This window comes from Halichoerus grypus, chromosome 13 (genome assembly GCF_964656455.1).
Source record: "Halichoerus grypus chromosome 13, mHalGry1.hap1.1, whole genome shotgun sequence".
Lineage (NCBI taxonomy): Eukaryota > Metazoa > Chordata > Mammalia > Carnivora > Phocidae > Halichoerus > Halichoerus grypus.
The window spans coordinates 73,968,572-73,993,240 of NC_135724.1; the positions used below are offsets into that span (position 1 = coordinate 73,968,572).

General features: G+C 43.2%; 2 protein-coding genes across 7 annotated transcripts in view; one reads left to right on the forward strand and one right to left on the reverse strand.

The window, feature by feature from the left end:
• Positions 1 to 69: 69 nt before the first annotated feature.
• The window catches only part of CHEK2 (checkpoint kinase 2), an 84,124-nt gene continuing 59,524 nt past the window's right edge, over positions 70 to 24,669 (forward strand). For both annotated transcript variants that reach the window (XM_036123066.2, XM_078060818.1), the window contains exon 1: positions 70 to 142. The gene's annotated coding sequence lies outside the window, so the exon portion shown is untranslated. The remainder of the gene's footprint in view (positions 143 to 24,669) is intronic.
• The window catches only part of HSCB (HscB mitochondrial iron-sulfur cluster cochaperone), a 31,295-nt gene continuing 8,768 nt past the window's right edge, over positions 2,143 to 24,669 (reverse strand). For 3 of the 5 annotated variants that reach the window (XM_036123072.2, XM_078060820.1, XM_036123077.2), the window contains one exon: positions 19,735 to 19,887. In XM_036123072.2, coding sequence (XP_035978965.1) covers positions 19,796 to 19,887 — 92 coding nt within the window. In that variant the 3' untranslated portion in view covers positions 19,735 to 19,795. Of the gene's footprint in view, positions 3,158 to 19,734; positions 19,888 to 23,946; positions 24,645 to 24,669 lie in introns of those variants that run through there. The other 2 variants (XM_078060819.1, XM_078060821.1) reach the window with 2 other exon arrangements.

The window sequence follows — 24,669 nt, forward strand, 5'->3', positions numbered from 1 at the left end:
CACGCCGGGATTTGTTGTGTGTAGAGAGTTGCTACCGCGAGGGATGCCGGGAGTTGCAGTTCCAGCGGACTACAACTAACATGGCCGCCTCAGCTTAGCCGGCTGGTGCTGGAGGATGCCTCTGGTGAGCCTTGAATGTGAAGTAAGTTCCGATCCTCACACCTCTGTACCTCAGTTTTCTCAACAGTAAAACCTGGTAATAATAATACCTATCTTCTTAGGATTGATGGGAGAAGTAAATGAATTAAAACCTGTGGATTCTGAGGCACCTGGCTGGCTCAGTAGATCATGCAATTCTTGATCTAGGCAGGGGGGCTTGTGAGTTCAAGCTCCACGGTGGGCATAGATCTTACTTTAGAAAACAAACAAAAGCAGATCTCTTAGAACAGTGCTTGGCACATAACACATACTCAATAGACATCAGCTATTAATTCTTTCCATGTTTTAATATAAATGAAGTTGGTGTTGCCTTAGGGGGAACGAGTTGGAGGCTCTGTAAAAACCTGACTGCTGTGAGCGGTACTGGCAGGTCAGCCAGCCTCTGTCTAGCTCCAAAGACTGTCTTGCCAGAGGGGCTAGCACAGTTGGTCCACCCCAAATGATGTGGGAAACAAAGGCAAAAGAAAAATTAAATTCCCTTACTGATTACAGTCCATTGACAAGTCCTTGAAACAGGTAGAGTGACATTCCTCTAGGAACTCAGAGCTGGCTCAATGTTAATACTTTGCTAGGGGGAAAAGGCAATCTTAGCTTGACATTAGCCTGACCTCCAGGATCCTGAAAGGCTACTTTAACATACCGAAATTCCTTTGGAAACTTCCTTTATCTTTACCCCCTACAAGATACATGTTAGCAATCATCCTCCAAGCATGAGCCACCGATATACATCTAAAGGATCTCATGACTAAGGTTTTATTAGAAAGTGATAAATGACCTTTTTCCTAACAATAGCTAGCCCCCTCAAGGTCCTGGAAAACTTGCTTCCAAAATTCCTTAGAGACTTACGCTATCCCTAACCCCCTTCCAACTTGAAAGTATATAATCGGCCACTCCTCATGCCCACATTGGCTCCGAACCCCAACACTTTCCTGTATCACCATTTTTCCCATCCCAGAGAATGACACTATCATCCAGTCTGGTTGCTTGTACCAAAGTCAATGCCCTTTAGCCAAAACCCACCAAGAACACACCTATAATTGAACAAAGATTTACTGAGTGCTTACAGTGAGGAGGTGTCTCAGTAAGGAGGTATTAGAAAAAGCTTCTTATAGGACTTGGGACTGTCTTAGGTGATTTGGGGGAAGGTTCAAGAAAGCAGGGCTTTGTCTGAAATTAATACTGTCAGGAAGGAGGGATAATTCTGACTGGGTAACTTAGTTGATCTTTTCTAGAAGGTAGGAAGAATAAAGGGAAGCTAAACCTGTAATTGGTAAGGAAGCAAAGCCCTTCATATTAGCCAGGGGGATGTTTGGACAATTTTGTGGTTTGCACGATGTTCATTTTTATCTGTGTTCAGACATGATTATGAAGTGGTCTTGTTTTTATCTTGATCCATCGAAGTCCCTGTCTCAGTCCTTGTCTGATGTTGATATTCTGTGAAATTGTTTGACAGGAAGACACCAGAGCCTATCTGATAGCTAATACCAGGCTAGTTGTCAGAAGATGCTTTTCTCTTTCTAACCAAAAACCTAAGCATCATTATTGATGCCTCTTTTTCGTTCACCTCCATACTTAATCAGTCAGCAAATCCTATGGGCTTTACTTGTGAAATGCTTCTATATTCTCTTTAACTTTCTCCCTTTTTCATTGCCCTCATTATGGTCTAAGAAAAAAATGAACCTCTTTTGCCTAATGTGATATAATGGATCAGATTTAAGTTTTCTTAGTGGCATTTACAATCCAGTTTTGCCTTCATAAGGTAACACCCTACTTACTTCAACTGGATATAAAAGATAGTCTCCTGGGTCATTTCTACAAATGGCCACCTCATTCTTCCCCTGAAAAAAAAAAATCCTACCAGATTATGTTATATACACATGTAAATTTAAATATATATTTATGAAAAGGGAATGTCAGGAATAATTTTCCTCTTTCCTTCAAGTCCCTCCAGCTGGACTGAGAATCAAATTGACATGAGACAGATTTACAAGAGAAAATCAAATTTAATTTTGTGCATACAGGAAATCCACATAGACAAAAGAAATTCCAAACATAATCAACAAGAGGCTTACAAGAGCTAAGGAGAGGGGTAGGGGTCAAGAATACAAAGAGGAAGACCATTAGCAGGAAAGTGAGATGTTTTTGGAAACAAAGGTTGCCTTATTATGAATATTAAGTTTCTTAGGTAAAGAGGAATCTCTGTTAATGGCTCTGTTCCTGGTAAAGCAGGCAGTTGAGGGGGTGGTAAAGAACTTTTCTTGAATCTGCTGGGTTTTAATTGCTTTTAACTCAAAATAATGTTCATGCAAAAGTGGCCTGTCTTGTGGCAGCCTGCCATCGGCCCTTACAGTTATCATACTCTACATCATTCTGAAACTCCTTTCCACCTAATTGTATTTCTTGAATGCCTATCCAAATTCATTCTGTCATTCACAATTCTGTACTAGTTGTATATCCCTTATCAGGCAGTGTACTAGATTTCTTTATTTACTTATTAAAAGATTTTATTTATTTTGGGAGGGGAGAGAGCAAGCTCAAACAAGGGGGAGGGGCAGATGGAGAGGGAGAAGCAGACTCCCCCCTGAGCAGGGAACCTGATGTGGGGCTCTATTCAGGACCCTGGGATCATGACCTGAGCCAAAGGTGCTAAACTGACGGAGCCACCCAGGTGCCCTAGAATTAATAATCTTAAGTACTGCCTAGTTGCAGGTGCTCTTTACCCAAATTAAGTCAAGTATTCCTCACAATAATGCCATGAACTGGATGCTTTTCTTACCCCCCATTTTATTCATAAGAAAATTGAGGCAAGTTTCATCCCCAGTTCCCTTATTTATAAATGAAGGGGTTCAATCGCAGGTCTGAGACCCTAGATCTTGTTCTAAACTGCTAGGCTTTGCTCCATCCTGTTGTATTTCCTGGCAGAAAGTGCTTTGGAGGAATAAGGGAAAGCCTCAGTAGAGTGTGTCTGAGAGAGACTGACTCCTTTTGGCTTCAGACCCTGGAAGCAAAGCAAAAGACTGAGGATTATTGTGCATTGTCTCCTACAGAAACCTGAGAAGAGCAGGTACAGAATTTGATGGTGGCCACCCAGAGCATCTCTTCTTTTCAGTTAACAGTCTAGGCCTGCCTCTAGGTGACTTCCAGTTAACCTCTCAGGCAATTGCTGGGTCAGACATAGACATTTTTTTAAAAAAGATTTTATTTATTTGACAGAGAGAGAGCACAAGTAGGGGGAGAGACAGGCAGAGGGAGAGGGAGAAGCAGGCTCCCCACTGAGCAGGGAGCCCGACGTGGGGCTCGATTCCAGAGCCCTGGGATCATGACCTGAGCCGAAGGTAGACGCTTAACAGAGCCACCCAGGTGCCCCCAGACATGAAGACCTTTATAATTTATTTTTTATTTTTTTTATTTTTTTAAAGATTTTATTTATGTATTTGAGAGAGAGAATGAGATAGAGATAGAGCATGAGAGGGGGGAGGGTCAGAAGGAGAAGCAGACTCCCTGCTGAGCAGGGAGCCCGATGCGGCACTCGATCCTGGGACTCCAGGATCATGACCTGAGCCGAAGGCAGTCGCTTAACCAACTGAGCCACCCAGGTGCCCCCAGACATGAAGACCTTTAGACAATACCCTCCTGACTCAGTTCAACTGGTGGCTAATCTTATCTGTTATCTTTTTAAAAACAACAATATTTTTTGGTTATAAAACTAACACAGTCTAGTAGAAAATGATTGGAGGTGATGATAAAAGTACACAGAAGCAAAAAAAAAAAAAGCCTTCATACCATCCCACAGGAAGCTCCATTATTTGAATACCCTTCTTTTTTTTTTTTAAGTTTTTTTTTTTTTTTTAAAGATTTTTTATTTATTCATTTGAGAGAGAATGAGATGGAGAGAGAGCATGAGACGGGGGAGGGTCAGAGGGAGAAGCAGACTCCCTGCCGAGCAGGGAGCCCGATGCGGGACTCGATCCTGGGACTCCAGGATCATGACCTGAGCCGAAGGCAGTCGTTTAACCAACTGAGCCACCCAGGCACCCTGAATACCCTTCTTGATGTAGTTTCGGAATGTTGGTGATGTTCGAAGCCAACGGCCAAGAAAGAATTCTTGAGATGTCTTCAGTGCAAAAAAGGTGATCTTATGAAAGCACGCGGAGGAAACCCATGGGAAGAAAGAGCTGCAGCACTGGGGTTGTGAGGAGTGGCCGATTATATACTTGGGCATTGGGGCGGGTCTGGGGGGAGGTAAGGATTTAAGGAGGTGTCCAAAAGGACTTTCATATGCTAAAGACCCTTGGGATGCTGGAGGCCTGGCTGTTGTCAAGCTAAGGTTGTTTTTGTCTGGAGCAAAGCATTAACATTAAGATAGTTGGGAGTTTCAGGGGCGCCTGGGTGGCTCAGTCGGTTAAGCGGCTGCCTTCGGCTCAGGTCATGATCCCAGGGTCCTGGGATCGAGTCCCGCATCGGGCTCCCTGCTCTGCGGGGAGCCTGCTTCTCCCTCTCCCTCTGCCTACTTGTGTTCTCTCTCTATCTCTCTGTCAAATAAATAAATAAAATCTTTAAAAAAAAAAAAAAAAAAAAAAAAAGATAGTTGGGAGTTTCCTGGAAGAAATCCCACCCAGGAGGGGCAGGGGGTTAGTTGCAAGGTGTCAGCTTGTGCTTTGTCCTCAGCTTGCCTTCTGCTCCCTCATCACTTCTAGTCTTTTTTCTTATTTGTGTGTGTATGTGTGGGCACACGCGAGCTGTCTTGTGCAATTATAGACCCCAACAGTTATTTCTCATTGCACTTTCTTGAGGCATTGACAATTTACAACATTCCAAGTGCCAGTCCAGAAAAGCCCATATAGCAACTGAATGCCTAGAAGGCCACACCCCATACATCCCTTTCTGTGCCCTCGATGGTGGGCAGAATGCCCCAAACCCCAGCCATGATCACTCGCTATCTGCCTGTTCTCTTACATCCCCGAAGGTCTCGCTATAAAACTCTAGGTATCCGTCTTGCAGGGAGAGAGGTCAGTGGTTAAGGCTTGAGACTCGCTATAAAACTCTAGGTATCTGTCTTGCAGGGAGAGAGGTCAGTGGTTAAGGCTTGAGACAGCCACTTCCCCCCAAATAAATTTCTCCCTCCTTTCCCAACTCTTGTCTTTGAGTGATCAGGCTTCACTTGGTATGAGTTTATCTGAGTTTGTTTAGCAACAGTGTTGGCAAGCCAACCAGGAGCTATGCTTTTGATTTGTCCAGCCCCCATGGGATTTCCCGGGATGAAGCAGTTGGCTGGGCAGCACGCCAAGGGTCACCTGTTCATTTTCTGAGTTAGTGGCTATGATAGGTCATTCGGTAACATGTGCACATACACATCTGTGTGCTAGTGTATAATGATGAGGGGGCAGAAGGCAAGCTGAGGACAAAACACAAGCTGACACCCTGCAACACCCCCCCCCCCCACCACCACTGTGGGATCTGTATGACATTCCTCAGGCACTCCTGGCTGCCCAAAACTAAGGGAAAGGAAAAACAAATGGTTAACTTATAGAAATTATAGTCCTATAGACAGGAGTCTCCCTCAGTTTACAAAATGTCTTAGTGATTTACAAGAAATAAAAGCATTCTTATCAATAACCTAACTTTCAGAAGGAAACTCCCAACTGTCTTAAAGTTAATGCTTTACTAGAAGGAAAAAATAACCTTAACTTGAAAGGGGAAAACAACCTTAACTTGACTATGGCAAGGCCTCCAATATCTTGTAGGTCCTTTCTAGCATACAGAAATTCTTTTGAAAACCTCCCTTTTTCCTGACCCCCACCTCCCAAGTATATAATCAGGCACCCCTCACAACCCTGGTGCTTCAGCTCTTTCTGCCCACGGGTCCTGTCCCCGTGCTTTAATAAAACCATCATTTTGCACCAAAGACGTCTCAATAATTCTTTTTTTTTAAGAATTTTTTCTTGGCCGTCAGCTCCAGGCCTTACCCAACCAAACCTCACCTATATTCCAAAACATCATATAACACATACAAATCTCCTCATTTTCATATTTTACTCTCATAACTGCACCACATGTATATGTATTATTCTATATAAAGGTGATAAAACTAAAGCTTAGAGAGGATAAGTAATTTGTCTACCTAATTAATTGCCATCGGTTAATAGAATTTAGCAAGAGCGGCACCTGGGTGGCTCAGTCAGTTAAGTGTCTGCCCTCCACTAGGATTGTGATCTCAGGGTCCTGGGATACAGCCCCACGTCGGACTCCCTGCTCAGCGGGGAGTCTGCTTCTCTCTCTTCCTCTGTTCCTCCCTCTCTCTCTGCTCCTTCCCATGCTCAGGCTCTCTCTCTCTCTTAAACAAATAAATAAAATCTTTTTTTAAAAATAATAAAGATTTGGGGCGCCTGGATGGCTCAGTTGGTTAAGCGTCTGCCTTTGACTCAGGCCATGATCCCAGGCTCCTGGGATCGAGCCCCGCATCAGGCTCCCTGCTCTGCGGGAAGCCTGCTTCTCCCTCTCCCTCTGCCTGCCTGCCTGCCTGTCTGCCTCTCTCTCTGTGTCAAATAAATAAATTAAAATAAAAAAATAAATAAGGATTTTATTTTTTAACTAATCTCTCCACCCAGCATGGGGCTTGAACTCACGACCCTGAGATCAAGAACCAGATGCTCCTCCAACTGAGCCAGCCAGGTGCCCCTCTTCTTGTTTTTTTCTTAAGATTTTTTTATTTTTAACTAATCTCTCCACCCAGGTGAGGCTCGAACTCACAACCCTGAGTTTAAAAAGTTGTACACTTTACTGACTGAGCCAGCCAGGCGCCCCATATGAATGCTTTTGAAACAAACACATTCAACATGTCAAGTGCAAAGAATGAATATTTGTGTTATTCCCTCTACCCCTAGCCCCCACCAAATTCATTTGTTGAAATCCTAATCCTTATTGTAATGGTTATTAGAAGGTGGGGCCTATGGGATAGGGATTAGGGTCTATGGGAGGGTGGAGCCTTTATGAATGGGATTAATGCCCTTATGAAAGACTCAAGACAACTCCCTTGCCCCTTACACCAGGTGAGGACACCAGGCGAAAAGATGGCCATCTTTGAACTAGGAAGTGGGTTGTGTGAAAATCCGTAATGGGAAATCATAAAAAATGGAGTTGGGAGGTTTTGGCAGGGAGAGCTCTCATGCCCTAGCATTCACAGTCAGTTGCAGACTCAACAGGAAAAGAGGGACTTGGGGTGCACTTGGCACTTTTTATTTTGAAGGTTGTCACAGACACAGAATCTGCTGGCACCTTAATCTCAGATTTCTCAGCCTCCAGAACCATGAGAAACAAATTTCTGTTATTTATAGTATTTGTTATATAAAGCCTGACCAGACTAAGACACAAGGTTAAAGACGACAAAAGACCAAGAGAAGCAATTAACACTAGCAGAAAGCATTTACTGAGCATTTACTATACCAGACACTGTGCTAAGTGTGCTACTTTTTGTCAGCATCACCACAACTCTGTATTATGGTGTCAATAGCACCACTTTGCAGAATAAGAGGCTAAGACTCAGAGAGGTGAGGGAAGTGTCTCAGGGTCTCACAGTTAGTATTGATGGTTTTAGATTTGGCTGATTCCAAAGCCAGGGTCACTATCACTGCTTTCCATAAGCAAATGGAAACACTCTTTGCTGCTGAGCACCCACAGAATGCATATACGAGGGAAGATCTCTCTATTAGTCAAGGTTCTCCCAAAAAACAGAACCAATAAGATACATACATAAGAGGCAATCTATTATGGGAACTGAATCACACAGTTATGGAGACTGAGAAGTCCCAAACCACTTCTGTTTGCCAGCTGGAGAACCCGAAAGTTGGTGATGTAATTCAGCTGGGTCCGAAGGCCTGTGAATTAGGGGGTTGATGGTGTAGCTCTCCACTGAGTTTGAAAGCCTGAGAACCAGGAGCATCTTTTTGTTCAAGGGCAGGAGAAGATGGATGTCGAAGCCGGAGCAGAGAGAAAGAGCCAATTCACCCTTCCTCTGCCTTTTTGTTCAATTTCGGTCCTCAATGGATTGCATGATGCCCACTCACTTTGGAAGGCCATCTGCTTTACTCAGTTCACCTATCAAATGCTAATCTCTTCTGGAAACACCTTCACAGACATATTCAGAAACAACCTTTTACCAGCTATCTGGCCATCATTTAGGCTAGTCAAATTGACACATAAAATCAACCATCACAATCCCTAAGGAATTAATGCTCCTACTTAAAAATGGCAGCACCCTCTCTTATCAAGGATGGAGTAAAAACTGCACAGTCAGATGGTACCACTAACATTCCAAATGTGTGGCACCTTCTCAAAAGCAGCATTTGTTCATAAATGTTTAGATCATAAAAGTATTTTTTTTTTTTTTTAAGATTTTATTTATTTATTTGAAGAGAGAGACACAGCGAGAGAGGGAACACAAGCAGGGGGAGTGGCAGAGGGAGAAGCAGGCTTCCCGCCGAGCAGGGAGCCCGATGCGGGGCTCGATCCCAGGACTCTGGGATCATGACCCGAGCCGAAGGCAGATGCTTAACGACTGAGCCACCCAAGTGCCCCTAGATCATAAAAGTATTGAGATATGGCAACAGGTATGAAAAAACTGCATATGAGGATAATAAAGGGCTATAATATGTAAATAGGAAATACTGTTAGGTCATGGGAGTTTTTCATGATTACTTTAAAGCAAATCCCAGAATCATATTTTATCTGTGAATGATTTGGTGTTTATCTCTAATAAATACTTAAAAAAAAACAAACCCCACAATGCTATTATCACACCTAACAAAATTAATAATTTTTAAAAAGATTTTATTTATTTATTTGTCAGAGAGAGAGAGAGGGAGAGAGCACAAGCAGGGGGGAGCGGCAGGCAGAGGGAGAGGGAGAAGCAGACTCCCTGCTGAGCAGGGAGATGTGGTCTTCAAACCCAGGACTCTGGGATCACGACCTGAGCTGAAGGCAGATGCTTAACCGACTGAGCCACCCAGGCATCCCAATAATTTTTTTAAATCACCTAATCAGGGGCGTCTGGGTGGCTCAGTTGTTAGGCGTCTGCCTTCAGCTCAGGTCATAATCCCAGGGTCGTGGGATTGAGCCCCGCATTGGGCTCTCTGCTCAACGGGGAGTCTGCTTCTCCCTCTCCCTCTCCCCCTGCTTGTGCTCCTTCTCTCGCTGTGTCTCTCTCTGTCAAATAAATAAAATCTTTAAAAATAATAATAATAATAAAATCACCTAATCAGTAATCACATTTTCCCAAATGTCCCTAGATGTTTTTTTATAGTTGGTTTGATGGCATCATAATTCAACAGTGCATTAGGTTTCCTTGTGTCTTGAGTCTCCTTTAGTCTAGGTCACCTGTCTTCTTTTTTTCTTGTTAATTATTAGTTGACTAACTGGGTCATCTGGACATTGGCATGGTCATGGTGAGCACTGATAGTGGTGAGAAGCATCTACACGTGGCTTCTCAGGTCAATATCAACAAGGAAGCCTAGAGCAGAAGACAAGGGACATGGCAGATACTATTACCTGTTGGATAAGCACAGTCCCAATGTATGGCAGCTTCCTCACGTAAGCAAGTAGGACTTTGCTGAAAACTGGGGATATCAGTATCACTATGACCCTGTAGGCTCCATGATCTCTCTCTCTCTCTTTTTTTTTTTTAAAGATTTTATTTGTGAGACAGAGAGAGAACACAATCAGGCAGAGTGGCAGGCAGAGGAAGAAGCAGGCTCCCCGCTGAGCAAGGAGCCCAATGCGGGACTCGATCCCAGGACCCTGGGATCATGACCTGGGCTGAAGGCAGACGCTTAACCGACTGAGCCACCCAGGGGTCCCTCCATGATCTCTCGCTTGCTGGAATCTCCTAGCTAGTCTCCCTACTCAACTCTTGCTCCTGCAGCCTGTTAACTATGGCGTAGACAGAGATATTTGTCCAACATGCCATCCTGATGTGTTCCTCCCCTGCTTTAAACCCTTCCATGACTCCCTGTCGCTCTTGGGTGGAGGTTTAGCCTCCTTACCAGGCTCCAGTTCCTTCAGGATCCCTCCCCTTCCTACCTCCCAGCTTCATCTCTTCCCACTCCCCACCTGATGTCTGCATCCAGCAGTTTGGATTTTCTTCTGTTTTCTTTTTTTTTTTTCTTTTTAAGATTTTATTAATTTATTTGACAGAGAGAGACACAGCGAGAGAGGGAACACAAGCAGGGGGAGTGGGAGAGGGAGAAGCAGGGTTCCCGCCGAGCAGGGAGCCCAATGCAGGGCTCAATCCCAGGACCCCAGGATCATGACCTGAGCCGAAGGCAGATGCTTAACGACTGAGCCACCCAGGCGCCCCTTTCTTCTGTTTTCTATTGAATTTCTCTCAGCTCCTCTTACTCACGTCCAAATTTTTGCATACATTTGTCCTTCTCTCTAGTAATGATTGCCATCTTTTGCATCCAAACAGGTGTTTCTAGTATATTAAATGTTTGTGGTGCTTTTGGAGCCAGAAGAGGGGAGGTAATGACAAGTGCTCTTATCTTAAATTCTTGAAGTACCTTATGAAATGTATTCTGCCAAGAGTAGGCTTGAAAACACGAAATTAGGGATTTTCACAAAGCTCTTTGGGGTCAACGTCATTGAGAATGCCCACAAATTTCCTTGGTTTCCTTGGTGCCCATGACTAGGGCAGAATAAATAGGCAGTGGTCTGAGCAGTGAGGCACCTCTCTTGTTTCCACATTGTCCCAAGGAACGATGGAGGGGCTCCTGTACACATTCTTAGCTATTCATTTAACTTGTTTTTCACAGTTCTCACATGTATTTTAAAAACAAACAAACAGGGGCGCCTGGGTGGCTCAGTCAGTTGAGCATCCGCCTTCAGCTCAGGTCATGATCCCAGGGTCCTGGGATCGAGCCCCGCATTGGGCTCTCTGCTCAGCAGGGAGTCTGCTTCTCCCTCTCCTCTGCCTGCCGCTCTGCCTACTTTTGCCTGTCTCTGTCAAATAAATAAATAAATAAACTTTAGAAAACAAACAAACAACAACCCCCCCCCTTGGGTTTATTAATAAAGTTTTACCCAGAGTTGTTTTGCCTGCATAACACTGTGATATGGTCTACAGTTTTCCTTAACTTATGTCTGCACAGACAGTATGATAGAATGTGTGTGTTGGCATTGGTCCACCCCAGGGCGGGTATGCTCCTTCCTAACCACGATACACACTCCTGGGGTAGCAAGGAAATTTAATCAAAGGCAATTCCTTGGGGTACGTGGCTGGCTCTGTCAGTAAAGCGTGTGACTTGTGATCTTGATCTCAGGGTCATGAGTTCAAGCCACACATTGGGCATTGAGCCTACTTAAAAAAAAAAAAAAAGGCAACTCCTACAGTGCTTCAGGTATCTTTCACTCTTCTGAATCCTAGAGGTTTCTGCTCATTAATGTAATTGACAGTAGAATGAGTTTTTCCGTTGATAAGATGAGTGGTGTTTAAAATGTGTGGATTAGGGGCGCCTGGGTGGCTCAGTTGTGAGGCATCTGCCTTTGGCTCAGGCCATGGTCCCAGGGGCCTGGGATCGAGCCCCGCATCGGGCTCCCTTCTCCCTCTCCCACTCTCCCTGCTTGTGTTCCCTCTCTCGCTCTCTCTGTCAAATAAATAAATAAAATCTTTAAAATAAAATAAAATGTATAGATTAAAAATAAATAAATAAAATAAAATGTGTGGATTAACTAGAATTAGTTTAGAGGTATCTTCATCCTGGCATTAATAAAGTATAAAAGTCTGGTGAGCCCTTCACCCTTCCATACTCAAGATAGCATCCCAGATTTTTTTTTTTTCTCAAAGATTTTATTTATTTATTTGACAGAGAGAGAGAGCACAAGTAGGGGGAGCGGCAGGCAGAGGGAGAGGGAGAAGCAGGCTCCTCGCTGAGCGGGGACTCCGATGTGGGGCTCGATTCCAAGACCTTGGGATCATGACCTGAGCTGAAGGCAGACACTTAACCATTGAGCCTGGGTTTAATGTTTAATCAACAGATTAAACATATAGTTACCATATGACCCAGCAATTTTACTTCTAGGCATAGATCCAAGAAAAATGAAAATATATGTCCACACAAAAATGTGTACATACATACATACATTTATTTATTTGAAGTTTTTTTTTAAGATTTTTATTTATTTGACAGAGAGAGCACAAGCAGTGAGAGCGGCAGAGGGAGAGGGAGAAGCAGGCTCCCCGCTGAGCAGGAAGCCTGATGTGGGGCTCGATCCCAGGACGCTGGGATCATGACCCGAGCCTAAGGCAGATGCTTAACCAACTGACCCACCCAGGTATCCGTAAAGATTTTATTTTTAAGTAATGTCTACACCTAATGTGGGGCTCAAACCTACAATCCTGAGATCAAAAGTCACATGCTCTACCAATTGAGCCAGCCATGTTCCAAAAATGTGTACATTTTTTTAAAAGATTTTATTTATTTATTTGACAGAGAGAGAGAGAGAGCACAAGTAGGGGGAGCGGCAGAGGGAGAGGGAGAAGCAGCCTCCCCGCTGAGCAGGGAGCCCAATGCGGGGCTCAATCCCAGGACTCTGGGATCATGACCCGAGCCGAAGGCAGTCACCCAACCAACTGAGCCACCCAGGCGCCCCCAAAAATGTGTACATTGATGCTAAGGGAAAGAAGCCAGTCACAAAAGACCATTTATTGTATGGTTCTGTTTGTAAGAAATGTCCAGACTAGGCAAATCTACAGGTAATATTGGCCTAGAGCAAGAGGTGGGGAGGAGAAGGGGAAGATAGAGAGGATTCCTAATGGTACAAGATTCCTTTTTGAGATGACAAAAATGTCCTGGTAGCAAGGTTATGGTAGAGTAGCTAACTTTGACCTACGCAGTATTCTTGGTGGTTTCTGACACCTACCAAAAGGAACCCAACAGCTATGTATGTGCAAGTTGGCTTAGGTCCATGTTGTAGTACAAACCACCTAGCCTGCTAGTGGTGTGTGCCATTCTTTTTTCTAACGTATGCTGGGAGGTTCCAGTGGTGTGTGCCTTTTTTTTCCTAACACATGCTAGCAGGGGTTGGTAACTATTGTGAATAAGAGCTATATAGGGGTTATAGTGAGCTTTCCTCTACTTTTCTGAGAATCTGAAACTAAGGAAGCCAGACAATATAAAATATCATAATGATGAAAGCACACATACATAAAAACAGCAGGGAGAGAAATGATGGCTCCTGAGCCAACGCTTACAATATCATTGGTAGTTAGGACCACATTTTCTTTCTTTCTTTTTTCTTATTGTGGTAAGATATACATTACATGGGGCAGCTGGCTGGCTCAGTCAGTAGAGCATGCAGCTCTTGATCTCAGGGTTGTAAGTTTAAGCCCCATGTTGAGTATAGTGATTACTTAAAAATAAAATATTTTAAAAAATATACATTACACAGAATTTACCATTTTAACCATTTTTAAAAGATGTATTTTATTTATTTGATAGGGAGAGAGAGCACAAGCTAAGGGAGGGGGTGGCAGAGGGAGAGGGAGAAGCAGGCTCCCTGCTGAGTAAGGAGCCCGATGAAGGGCTCCATGCAGGGCTCCATGCAGGGATCCATCCCACGACCCCGGGATCATGGCCCGAGCTGAAGGCAGACACTTAACCGACTGAGCCACCCAGGCGCCCCAGTGGATTTTCAACCACATAGGGGTTTGTGCCTTCAGCTCAGGTCATGATCCCAGGGTAATGGGATCGAGCCCCTCATCAGGCTCCCTGCTCGTGGGGAGCCAGCTTCTCCCTCTCCTCCCCGCTCATGCTCTCTCTCACTCTCTCTCTCTCAAATAAATAAATAAAATCTAAGAAAGAAAGAACGAAAGAAAGAAAGAAGAAAGAAAGAAAGAAAGAAAGAAAGAAAGAAAGAAAGAAAGAAAGAAAATCCACATACGACTCCTGACTTTCCAAAAACTTAACTACTAATAGCCAACGGTTGACCAGCGGCCTTACCAATAACATTAACAGTTGATTAACACATATTTTGTATGCTATATGTATTTTTTTTTAAAGATTTTATTTATTTATTTGACAGAGAGAGAGACAGCGAGAGAGGGAACACAAGCAGGGGAATTGGGAGAGGGAGAAGCAGGCTTCCCGCTGAGCAGGGAGCCCGATGCGGGGCTCGATCCCAGGACCCTGAGATCATGACCTGAGCCGAAGGCAGATGCTTAACGACTGAGCCGCCCAGGCGCCCCTATGCTATATGTATTATACACTGTATTCTTACAGTCAAGTAAGCCAGAGAGAAGAAAATGTTATTACGAAAATCATGTGGAAGAGAAAATCCATTTACAGTACTGAACCGTATCGAAAAATATCCATGCATAAGTGGACCCTTACAGCTGAAACCTGTGTTGTTCAAGGGTCAGCTGTATTGTTCCTCCTGACCTGGCTGCCTCTCTCTCAATCTCATCTCTGTCACTCTCCCACTTCCAGTGCAATAGGATTCTTCTTCACTTGCATGCCGCATCTCCTGCTTATCTATCTGAAAATGCCAGATGCCTTCAGGAAGCATCCATGATTCTGCCCCTAACCCTAGGTTGAGGCCAAGGGCCCTTCCTCTCAGCTCACATCTCCTTCTGTGCTTCTATTAATATTTGCTGAGTGCAGTGGCAGGCTCTGTGCTAAGTACTGCATGTGCACTACTTTATATACTCTTCACTCCTGATGTCCCATTTATATGTCCTCATTGTTGAGGGTGGTGCTATGGCCACCCCTGTTTTACAGATAAGAAGACTGAAACTCAGACACTAAACTGCTCAAGGTCACACAGTGAGTAAGAGGAAGCACTAGATGGGAAACCCAGTTCTGTCTGATTGTGTGAAATCCGTAGTATCACAAATATAATTTGTAACCTGATTTCTTCTTTCCTTAGTCCAGGGGGTGAGCGCTCATTTTTTTTTTTTTTTAACACTATACTGCTCTCATATCACCTCTGTAAAGCCTATTCTGTACCTTCCCTTACCCCAGCTGAGTTAGGCGTTTCTTGCTTGGGGCTTCCATGGTCCTGGCAGCTCCAGGGAAATATCCTGTTAAAATCACAATTCCACCTTCTCTCTTGAAAAAATCATGAGACTGTCAACACAGTCTCCATGGCAACTCTTACCAGAGTCTAGTAGTGTTTCCTCCCCAGCTTTGAGATGGGGTACCTACTCCATTTCCTTGAAGACCTCACCCCTCCCCAATACATCACCCCCCCACCATCATCCATGTGTTTGTTTCCTGCCTGAAGCCCTTAACCCTTGGAACTCTGGTGATATGTTTCTGATGATTCTTTTGCCTCTTGACAGCAACCCCTGGAAACGAAAAAATGGTGTGTTGTATTTTTTCATCTGGCCACCTCTGATATATTTCATGTGTCACAAAAAGTGACAGAACCAAAGAAATTCTTAGTCACAGTAAAGCTTTGCATCCAAGTCTGCTGCAGGCATTTGTCACCTGCTATTGAACGCGCTAGGGGGCATGACTGCTATCTTGACTCAGCAAAGCAGCATCTTTCTCTTTACCTGGTGGCAGCCAGAGACAGGAAAAAGCCTGTCAGCAATGGGGGTGCCTTCCTCTCTGGTTAAAGATTGTTATATAATTCCCTCTGCTATGATGGGAACTCCCCTTGGCTTCTGTGCAGGAACAAGTTAACCTAGCAGTCCTGAGATTGCGTATCCTTAGAAAAGCCTGCGGACAAGCTTGGCCCTTGGCTGGGAATTCGGATTTGGGGAGAGTTTACTTATTCCCAGAATTGATAAGACTGGCCCACTGTGCCTAAATTGTTTGCAGAAACAATGTAGTTTATGCTGAATACCTGTTTTCCTACTGGGAGTCTGGAATTGTGGCACACGCTAGGCAGAGAACTCATGTGACCAGTGCCCAAGAAATAGTCTGGGTACTGAGTCTCTAATGAGCCTCCCTTACAGATTGTCACAGCTTGTCCTGGAGGGGGAATGAAGCGTGCCCTGTGTGACTCCCTGGGAGAGGACCCCTAAGACCTTGTACCTGGTTGCCATTGGACTTCATCCCATGTGCCTTTTCCCTTTGTTGAGTTACCTTTATATCCTTTCACTGTAATATATCATACCATGAGTAGGATGATATACCAAGTCCTGTGAGATTTCCTAGGGAGTCATTGCATCTGGGGTGGGTCTTGGGGACACCTGACACAGCTTCTCTCTGCTTGTCTGGATTCTACTCCCCCTCTTCCCTGAAACCTTCTTACCTGGTTATTACACCTGGGAGCGATCCCTCCCTATGCCCAGTGAAGCTGTATGTGCAAGCCTTGGAAAAAGGGACTTGGATCAAGTCCTGCCTCTGTTTGGCAAGATGCATGCCCTGGTAAATGGCCCCTGGTTACAAATTGTTTAATCTTCTTGGCTGGTACTTAATTTGGTAGGTTCAGCCTCCCTAAGAGCATAGGCTTAGGTAGACCTGTGTTTGAATCCTAGCTCTTGACTCATCTTCTGGGAACTTGTTTCTTCATCTGTAAAGTGAGTTAAATTGGGTTTAATCTGGTGGATTCATGCAAAGTACTTCACATAGTAACTATGGAGCAAATGGGACCTTTTTTTTCCTGATTTTTTTTTTTTTAAGTAATCTCTACACCCAATGTGGGGCTTAAACTCATGACCCTGAGAGCAAGAGTGACAGGCTCCACCGACTGAGCCAGCCCGTCTCCCCAGCAAATGGGAACTTTTATTATTGTTTTGATTATTGGTATAAAATACCTCTCCCCAAATAGATAGGATGCATCTAACTGTTCTGTGCATCTCTCCCAGGGCTGAACATTCGCTTACACAGAGTAGGTGCTTGAAACTCTGCTGAATGGGTAATGTTGACTCTGCTGTGAAAGACATGACTTTGTTGCCAAAGTAAAAATAATAAAAGTAGTCATTACAATTTTAAAAATCACATTTGAGTGCTTACTATGTGCTATGTGTTGGGCTAAGCAATTTGCTTAATTTATTTCATTTGATCCTTACAACAACCCTGTGAAATACATTCTATTATCACCATGTTAAAGATGAGGAAATGAAGCTTAGCATAATTGTAGCCTCACACACATAGGTGGCAGAGCTGGGATTCAAATCCAGGTGTATCACTCAGGTCAGGCCCCCATAATAAAATACTGTGGACTGGGTGATAACAACGGAAGTCAATTTTCTCACGGTCTGGAGGCCGGAAATCCAAGATCAAGGTGCCAGCATGGTCAGTTTCAGTTTCCGGTGAGAAGTCACTTCCTGGTTGCCTTCCCTCTGGCCTTCTCACAAGATCTTTTTCCCTTGTGGGATGCCTGGGTGGCTCAGTCGGTTGAGCGTCTGCCTTTAGCTCAGGTCATGATCCCAGAGTCATGGGATCGAGTCCTGAAGCAGGCTCCTTGCCTGATTCTCCCTCTGCCTGCCACTCTCCAGTTGTGCTCTCTGACAAATAAATAAAATCTTAAAAAAAAAAAAAAAAATTTTTCCCTCGTACATGAGTGTAGGGAGCAAGTGAGGGAGCACCCTAGTGTCTTTTCTCATAAAGACACGAATCCTGTCTGATGGGAATCTTATATGACCTCATTTAACCTCAATTAATTCTTAGAGGCACCATCTCCAAATATAGCCACACTGTGGGTTAGGGCTTCACCATACCATATGAATTTTCTGGGGGGGGTGGGGGGAGACACATCCAATCCATAATACTGGGCCTTTCTGACAGAGTCTGAGAAGAAATAACCACAAATTAGTCAAAACCTCTTACTTGTTCTGATAAATTTTTTCTATATTGGCAATGATGTGGGGAGGGAGGTGAGGGCTCAATTTGCTTCACTTGGTCAGAAACTTTAATTCAGGGATGCCTGGGTGGCTCAGTTGGTTAAGCATCTGCCTTCAGCTCAGGTTGGACTGAGCCCTGTATCAGTGCTCTCAGCTAAGCGGGAGCCTACTTCTCCCTCTCCCTGGCACTACCCCTGCTTGTGCTCTCTCGCTCTCTCTGACAAATAAATAAAATCTTAAAAAAAAAAAAAAGAAAGAAACTTTAATTCAGGGGTGCCTGGCTGGCTCATTCGGAAGAGCATGCAACTCTTGATCTTGGGGTCATGAGTTCCAGCCTCACATTGGGTGTAGAGATTACTTAAATAAACTTAAAAAAAAAAAAAAAAGGAAAACCAAAAAACTTTAGTCCAAATAGGGCTGCTAACCTTCCAGATGTCTAGAAGCCTACCTCCTCATAGGGCTTTGACAGGGAACACCTGCAAGGGTTCCTGGATTTAGAAGTCCCGCTAAACTTGGACTTTTACCCTAACAGGGAAAGATTTTGGAAGAGTGAAGGAAAAACAAAAAAGAAAAAACAAAAGTAATTACACTTAGAAATAAAGTCTTTTTTATTTATCCCCTAAATCAGAAGTAGTTAGCTGGGAGGCCTAGTGGCCTTTCTAGCTGATGGCAGCAGGTAAGGGAAAAGTTTCTTTGAAGTTCCTCCAAAAATGTTTATCTGATTTCTTTTTGTGGTCAGATTGTTTTGGTCCCTGATCATCGTTCTGAAAAAGGAATGAAGATTGCAGAACTATTTCAAACACTACTTTCATCTCCTGTTTCTTTACAGAGGCACCCAATTTAATCAGGACATTTGCTTGCATTGTAATTGTTCACTTAAAGACTCCCTGTGTGTTTTTAGACAAGTAACTCATTCTCCTTGTAAAATATAAGAGGGCTGGTGATTGTACTGATATTCCTAAATACCATTAAGCCAGACAGCTGCTGTGGTTAATTTGCCTTCAGAGGATCCATAAATCCTAAAATGTTAACAAACTGAGTAGAATAGGATCAGGATTCACAAGATATAAATTCTTAGACAAGGGTGAGGGAGGACGCAAAGGGGCTGCAATTTTAAGCTCTAGGAATTGAACCTTGGTTCAGAACTCTGATTTTTCAATTTAAACAAGCAATGCTCTCCAAGAGTTGTTATTTCTTGGAATTTCTGTCTTTTTCTTTTTTTGGTAATCTCTACACCCATCATGGCCCCACCAGACTAACTCTTGATAATATCATCTACATTTTTAAATGTAGGCCTAAGAAATCCTTAGGCAGCTTTGCATGGTTACTAAACTGAATGCCCTAAGACTATACTAACAAGGGCACTAGTGAAGGGCCGGCCATTAGAAAGAAGATACCGTTCTAGGGCAGAGGTTGGGAATCTCTGGGTCAAATCTAAACCACTGCCTGTTTTGTAAACAAAATGCAATCATGACAGAGTTGAGCAGTTATAACAGAGGCAGTATGGGCCACAAAGCCTAAAGCATTTACTATCTGGCCCTTTGCAGTAAAAGTTTGCCAGCCCTTTCTCCAGAGCCTCAAGTTGGCCCCATCCCTACTTCTTTCACTGGCCTAGATGGGGAGCATGCTGTATCAAGTATCACACAAAGAACTGACCACCCAAGCTCTGGCTACACTGTTTCCTCCCACATGGTAAGCTTTGCCATCCATTAATGCCTGAGCCACAGGTTTAACTCAGATGGTAAAAGCGGTGAATGCATCTCTAGTCTCAATTAACAGAAGCCAGAAAAGAAATATACAAGAACTTTATTTTGAAACTTTTTTTTTTGGAAACTTTTAAACTAGTAATCATTAGAGGGGAATCTTCTTTAACTTGATCTTTTCTTCTGTATTTGAAAAGTATCTCATCTTTGTTAACATTTCCTTGGCTTTTTCCAAATCATCTGAAATAAACAGAGATGTTAAGGTGAGGCTTCATTTAAGCAAGAATAAAACTAACTCTATTGACCAAGGTAGCCAGTCTGAATCACAGATAAAGTTTTAAAATGAAAACTGTGCAGGGCACCTGGATGGCTCAGTCGTTAAGCGTCTGCCTTCAGCTCAGGTCATGATTCCAGGGTCCTGGGATCGAGCCCCGCATCGGGCTCCCTGCTCCGCGGGAAGCCTGCTTCTCCCTCTCCCATTCCCCCTGCTTGTGTTCCCTCTCTCACCGTGTCTCTCTCTGTCAAATAAATAAAATCTTAAAAACAAAACAAAACAAACCTGTGAGATCTGTATTTGCATGTCTGTATATTTATGTATGTCTGATATGTATATTTCCCTATCTCCCGATGGTATTACCAAATTAATTTATAAAAATCCCTTAAAAGAGTTGTATCCTCCCTATGACCCAGCAATTGCACTACTGGGTATTTACCCCAAAGATACAAATGTAGTGATCCGAAGGGTCACCGCACCCCAATGTTTGTAGCAGCAATGTCCACAATAGCCAAACTATGGAAAGAGCTGAGATGTCCATCGACAGATGAATGGATAAAGAAGATGTGGTGTATATATATATATATATATATATATATATATATATATATAATGGAATAATATGTAGCCATCAAAAAAATGAAATCTTGCCATTTGCAATGACGTGGATGGAACTAGAGGGTATTATGGTAAGCGAAATAAGTCAATCAGAAAAAGAATTATCATATGATCTCACTGATATGCGGAATTTGAGAAACAAGGCAGAGAATCATAGAGGAGAGAGGAAAAAATGAAACAAGACGAAATCGGAGAGGGAGACAAACCATAAGAGACTCTTAATCTTAGGAAACAAACTGAGGGGGAATGGCGTAACTGGGTGATGGACATTAGGGAGGGTATATGTTGTAATGAGCACTGGGTATTATATAAGACTGATGAATCACAGACCCGTACCCCTGAGACAAATAATACATTATATGTTAATTAATTGAATTTAAAGTAATTGAATTTATTTTATTTCATTCTTTTTAAAGATTTTATTTATTTGAGAGAGAGACAGAGATAGGGAGAGAGAGAGAATGAGAAGGGAGGAGAGGGAGAAGCAGGCTCCCTGCTGAGCAGGGAGCCCGATGTGGGGCTTGATCCCAGGACCCTAGGATCATGACCTGAGTCGAAGGCAAATGCTTAACCGACTGAGCCACCTAGGTGCCCCTGACAAACTTTATTTATAATGATAATTATGTTTTATAATATGCTGCCTAAAAATCATTTCCAAAATCTTTTTGGCAACTTGGAACCTTAGAGTCATGGTAAGCTAAGTTAAATAAAAGATCTTTATTAAATATATACATAATTTCTAAATAAGATAAAGTGTTAAAACATTCACTATTAAGCAAAAGTTTAAGTTTATATACTTTTGGCTATTTATTTTTATATGGTACAGAGAAGCCAAGGATCTTCGGTCTCTTTTTTTTGATCTTGGATCTCTTAATAAACATGTCCTTGCCACATTAAAAAAAGTAATATTATAAAAAACATATACCTCTATAGCTTATGAGATGGTATATTCATAAAATTTGCTTATCTACTACAGAATACTGGTATATTATAGTTCTCAATTGTCTACTTCCTCATTTTCTCTGTAAAATAAAGTTTGCCAATGGTTAAAATTTATAATTAATATATAAAAAAATAAGACTACAAGTAACAAGATTGAAGGGAAACGACTTTGTATATAAAGAATGGAAGAAAAGTAGGATGTGTTTTTATATGAAAAGTATGTAAAGAATGAAGAGTGTTTTTCCTTTCAGATAAAAAGAGAGTAATTTTGTCCTAAAGTAGAATGTGAAAGAGGGAAAGAATGGAACAAAATATGAATGGATATTGAGTTGTAGAAGGTCTGTGGAAAAGGAATTTTATGTTGTGAGGTCAAAGCTGGCTAAGTGGATTTATATATATATTTTTTTGTTGTTTTTTGATTTTGTTTTTTTTTAAAGATTTTATTTATTTATTTGACAGAGAGATAGAGCCAGAGAACACAAGTGGTGGGAATGGCAGAGGGAGAGGGAGAAGCAGGCTTCCCGCAGAGCAGGAAGCCCGATGCGGGGCTTGATCCCAGAACCCTGAGATCATGACCTGAGCCGAAGGCAGGACGCTTAACAGCTGAGCCACCCAGGTGCCCCTGATTTTGTTTTTTTTAAAGATTTTATTTACTTATTTGACAGAGAGATAGAGCCAGAGAGCACAAGTGGTGGGAACGGCAGAGGGAGAGGGAGAAGCAGGCTCCCTGCTGAGCAGGGAATTGAATGTGGGGCTCGATGTGGGGCTCCATCCCAGGACACTGGGATCATGACCTGAGCCAAAGGTAGACACTTAACTGACTGAGCTATCCAGGTGTGCCTATAGTTTTTTTTTTTGGAAATGAACTTTATTTTTTAATTCTTTTTTTTTTTAAGATTTTATTTATTTATTTGGCAGAGAGAGACACAGCGAGAGAGGGAACACAAGCAGGGGGAGTGGGAGAGGGAGAAGCAGGCTTCCCGCGGAGCAGGGAGCCCAATGCGGGGCTGGATCCCAGGACGCTGGGATCATGACCTGAGTGGAAGGCAGCTACTTAACCAACTGAGCCACCCAGGCGCCCCTATTTTTTAATTCTTAAAAAAGATTTTACTATTATTATTTTTTAAGTAATCTCTACACCCAACGTGGGGCTCGAACTCACAACCCCGAGATCAAGACTCGTACACTCCACTGACTGAGCCAGCCAGGCGCCTCTTGAAATGAACTTTAATCTCAATAGTGTACTGACAAAACCAGAGTTTGGTTTTCTCTGTTAAAATGACAAAGTTTTGGGATGCCTGGGTGGCTCAGTTGGTTAAGCGTCTGCCTTCGGCTCAGGTCATGATCCCAGGGTCCCGGGATCGATGCCACATTGGGCTCCCTGCTCAGCGGGGAGCCTGCTTCTCCCCCTCCCTCTGCTGCTCCTCCTGCTTGTGCTCTTCTGCCCCACTCTCTCTCTCTCTCTCTCTCCCCCTCTCTCTCTCCCCGTCTCTCTCAAGTAAAATAAATAAAATCTTTTTAAAAAAATCAATTACTGGGCGCCTGGGTGGCTCAGTCGTTAAGCGTCTGCCTTTGGCTCAGGTCATGATCCCAGGGTTCTAGGATCGAGCCCCGCATCAGGGTCCCTCCTCGGCGGGAAGCCTGCTCTCCCTCTCCCACTCCCGCTGCTTGTGTTCCTGCTCTCGCTATCTCTGTCTCTGTCAAATAAATAAAATCTTAAAAAAAAAAAAATCAATTACTCAAGGGGCGCCTGGGTGGCTCAGTTGGTTAAGCGACTGCCTTCGGCTCAGGTCATGATCCTGGAGTCCCAGGATTGAGTCCCGCATGGCTCCCTACTCAGGGAGCCTGCTTCTCCCTCTGACCCTCCCCCCTCTCATGTGCTCTCTCTCTCATTCTCTCTCTCAAATAAATAAAAGCTTTAAAAAAAAAAAATCAATTACTTAAAAAAAAAAACAAAAAGGTCTGTATTGTTGATTGATTACTATTCTTGTTGCATTCATGTGGATAATTAGGCCAACTTTAGTGCAACTAAAGTTATTTTGTAAACAAAACTATTCTTACCTTGATAACCTTTGACTAAAAAGGGGATTGACTATAGATAGAAATTTTATGACAGTGGAAAAGTATATCACACCTGGAATCTATCTTGAGGTTTTATTATTTTCCTATAAACCAAACTGGATCTTGCCGTCTTACACATTTTGTCAGCCCTTAGCAAATTCTTTTTCTTTTTTTGTTTTTAGCCCTTAGCAAATTCTTTTTTTTTTTTTTTTTAAAGATTTTATTTATTTATTCATGAGAGACAGAGAGATTGAGAGAGAGGCAGAGGGAGAAGCAGGCTCCCAAGGAGCAGGGAGCCCGATGCAGGACTCAATCCCAGGACCCTGGGATCATGACCTGAGCCGAAGGCAGACGCTTAGCCATCTGAGCCACCCAGGCGCCCTCCCTTAGCAAATTCTTTTTTTTTTTTTAATTTTTTTATTGTTATGTTAATCCCCATACATTACATCATTAGTTTTAGATATATCCCTTAGCAAATTCTTAATTCTCCTAGTTTCCTTGAATATCTGGCTACAACTCTCCAAAGCGCTGTTTCCCATTTTTCTCCTTCCCTCCTGACGTGGCATCACTAAGAACTAAAACCTAATCCTTTTTGGGACTCAGGCTCTCTTGTGGTCGCCCTTTCCTCCAGGATCTGAAAACGCCCTGTAAGCTAAGGCCAGACAACTTGATATAAGCATCAAAGAACTCATCCCTACAAATCACACGTGGGCAACCTTTGTGCCTGGACTTGCTGCCACTTGGGCTACCCCAAAGGTCCACCAGAACTCCTGTGTCCTCCATGCTCTGCTCTGGGAAATAGCCATGGCTGTGACGTTGATGTCTATGCCATCACTACCAACAGTCAAACTATAAAATAAGAAATCTATCGGATCGTCACTGCTGTCCTCACACCACCATGTAAAGATGCTTAAGAGTTCAGTGTCTTCTCAAGTGACTGCCCGCCCTCTGGACTCAGAAACTGGGTTTATACTCTGTTCCCACCATTAGCCTTTGTTTTCTTTTTGTTTCCATAGAGATGCTCCTCATTAAATGCTTGATTGCTCACGTCATTCAGCAAATATCCTCTTCTACCAAGTCTCAACAGATGGCTCAGCTAGTCCTTAATAAACAAAGGGTGATCGAAT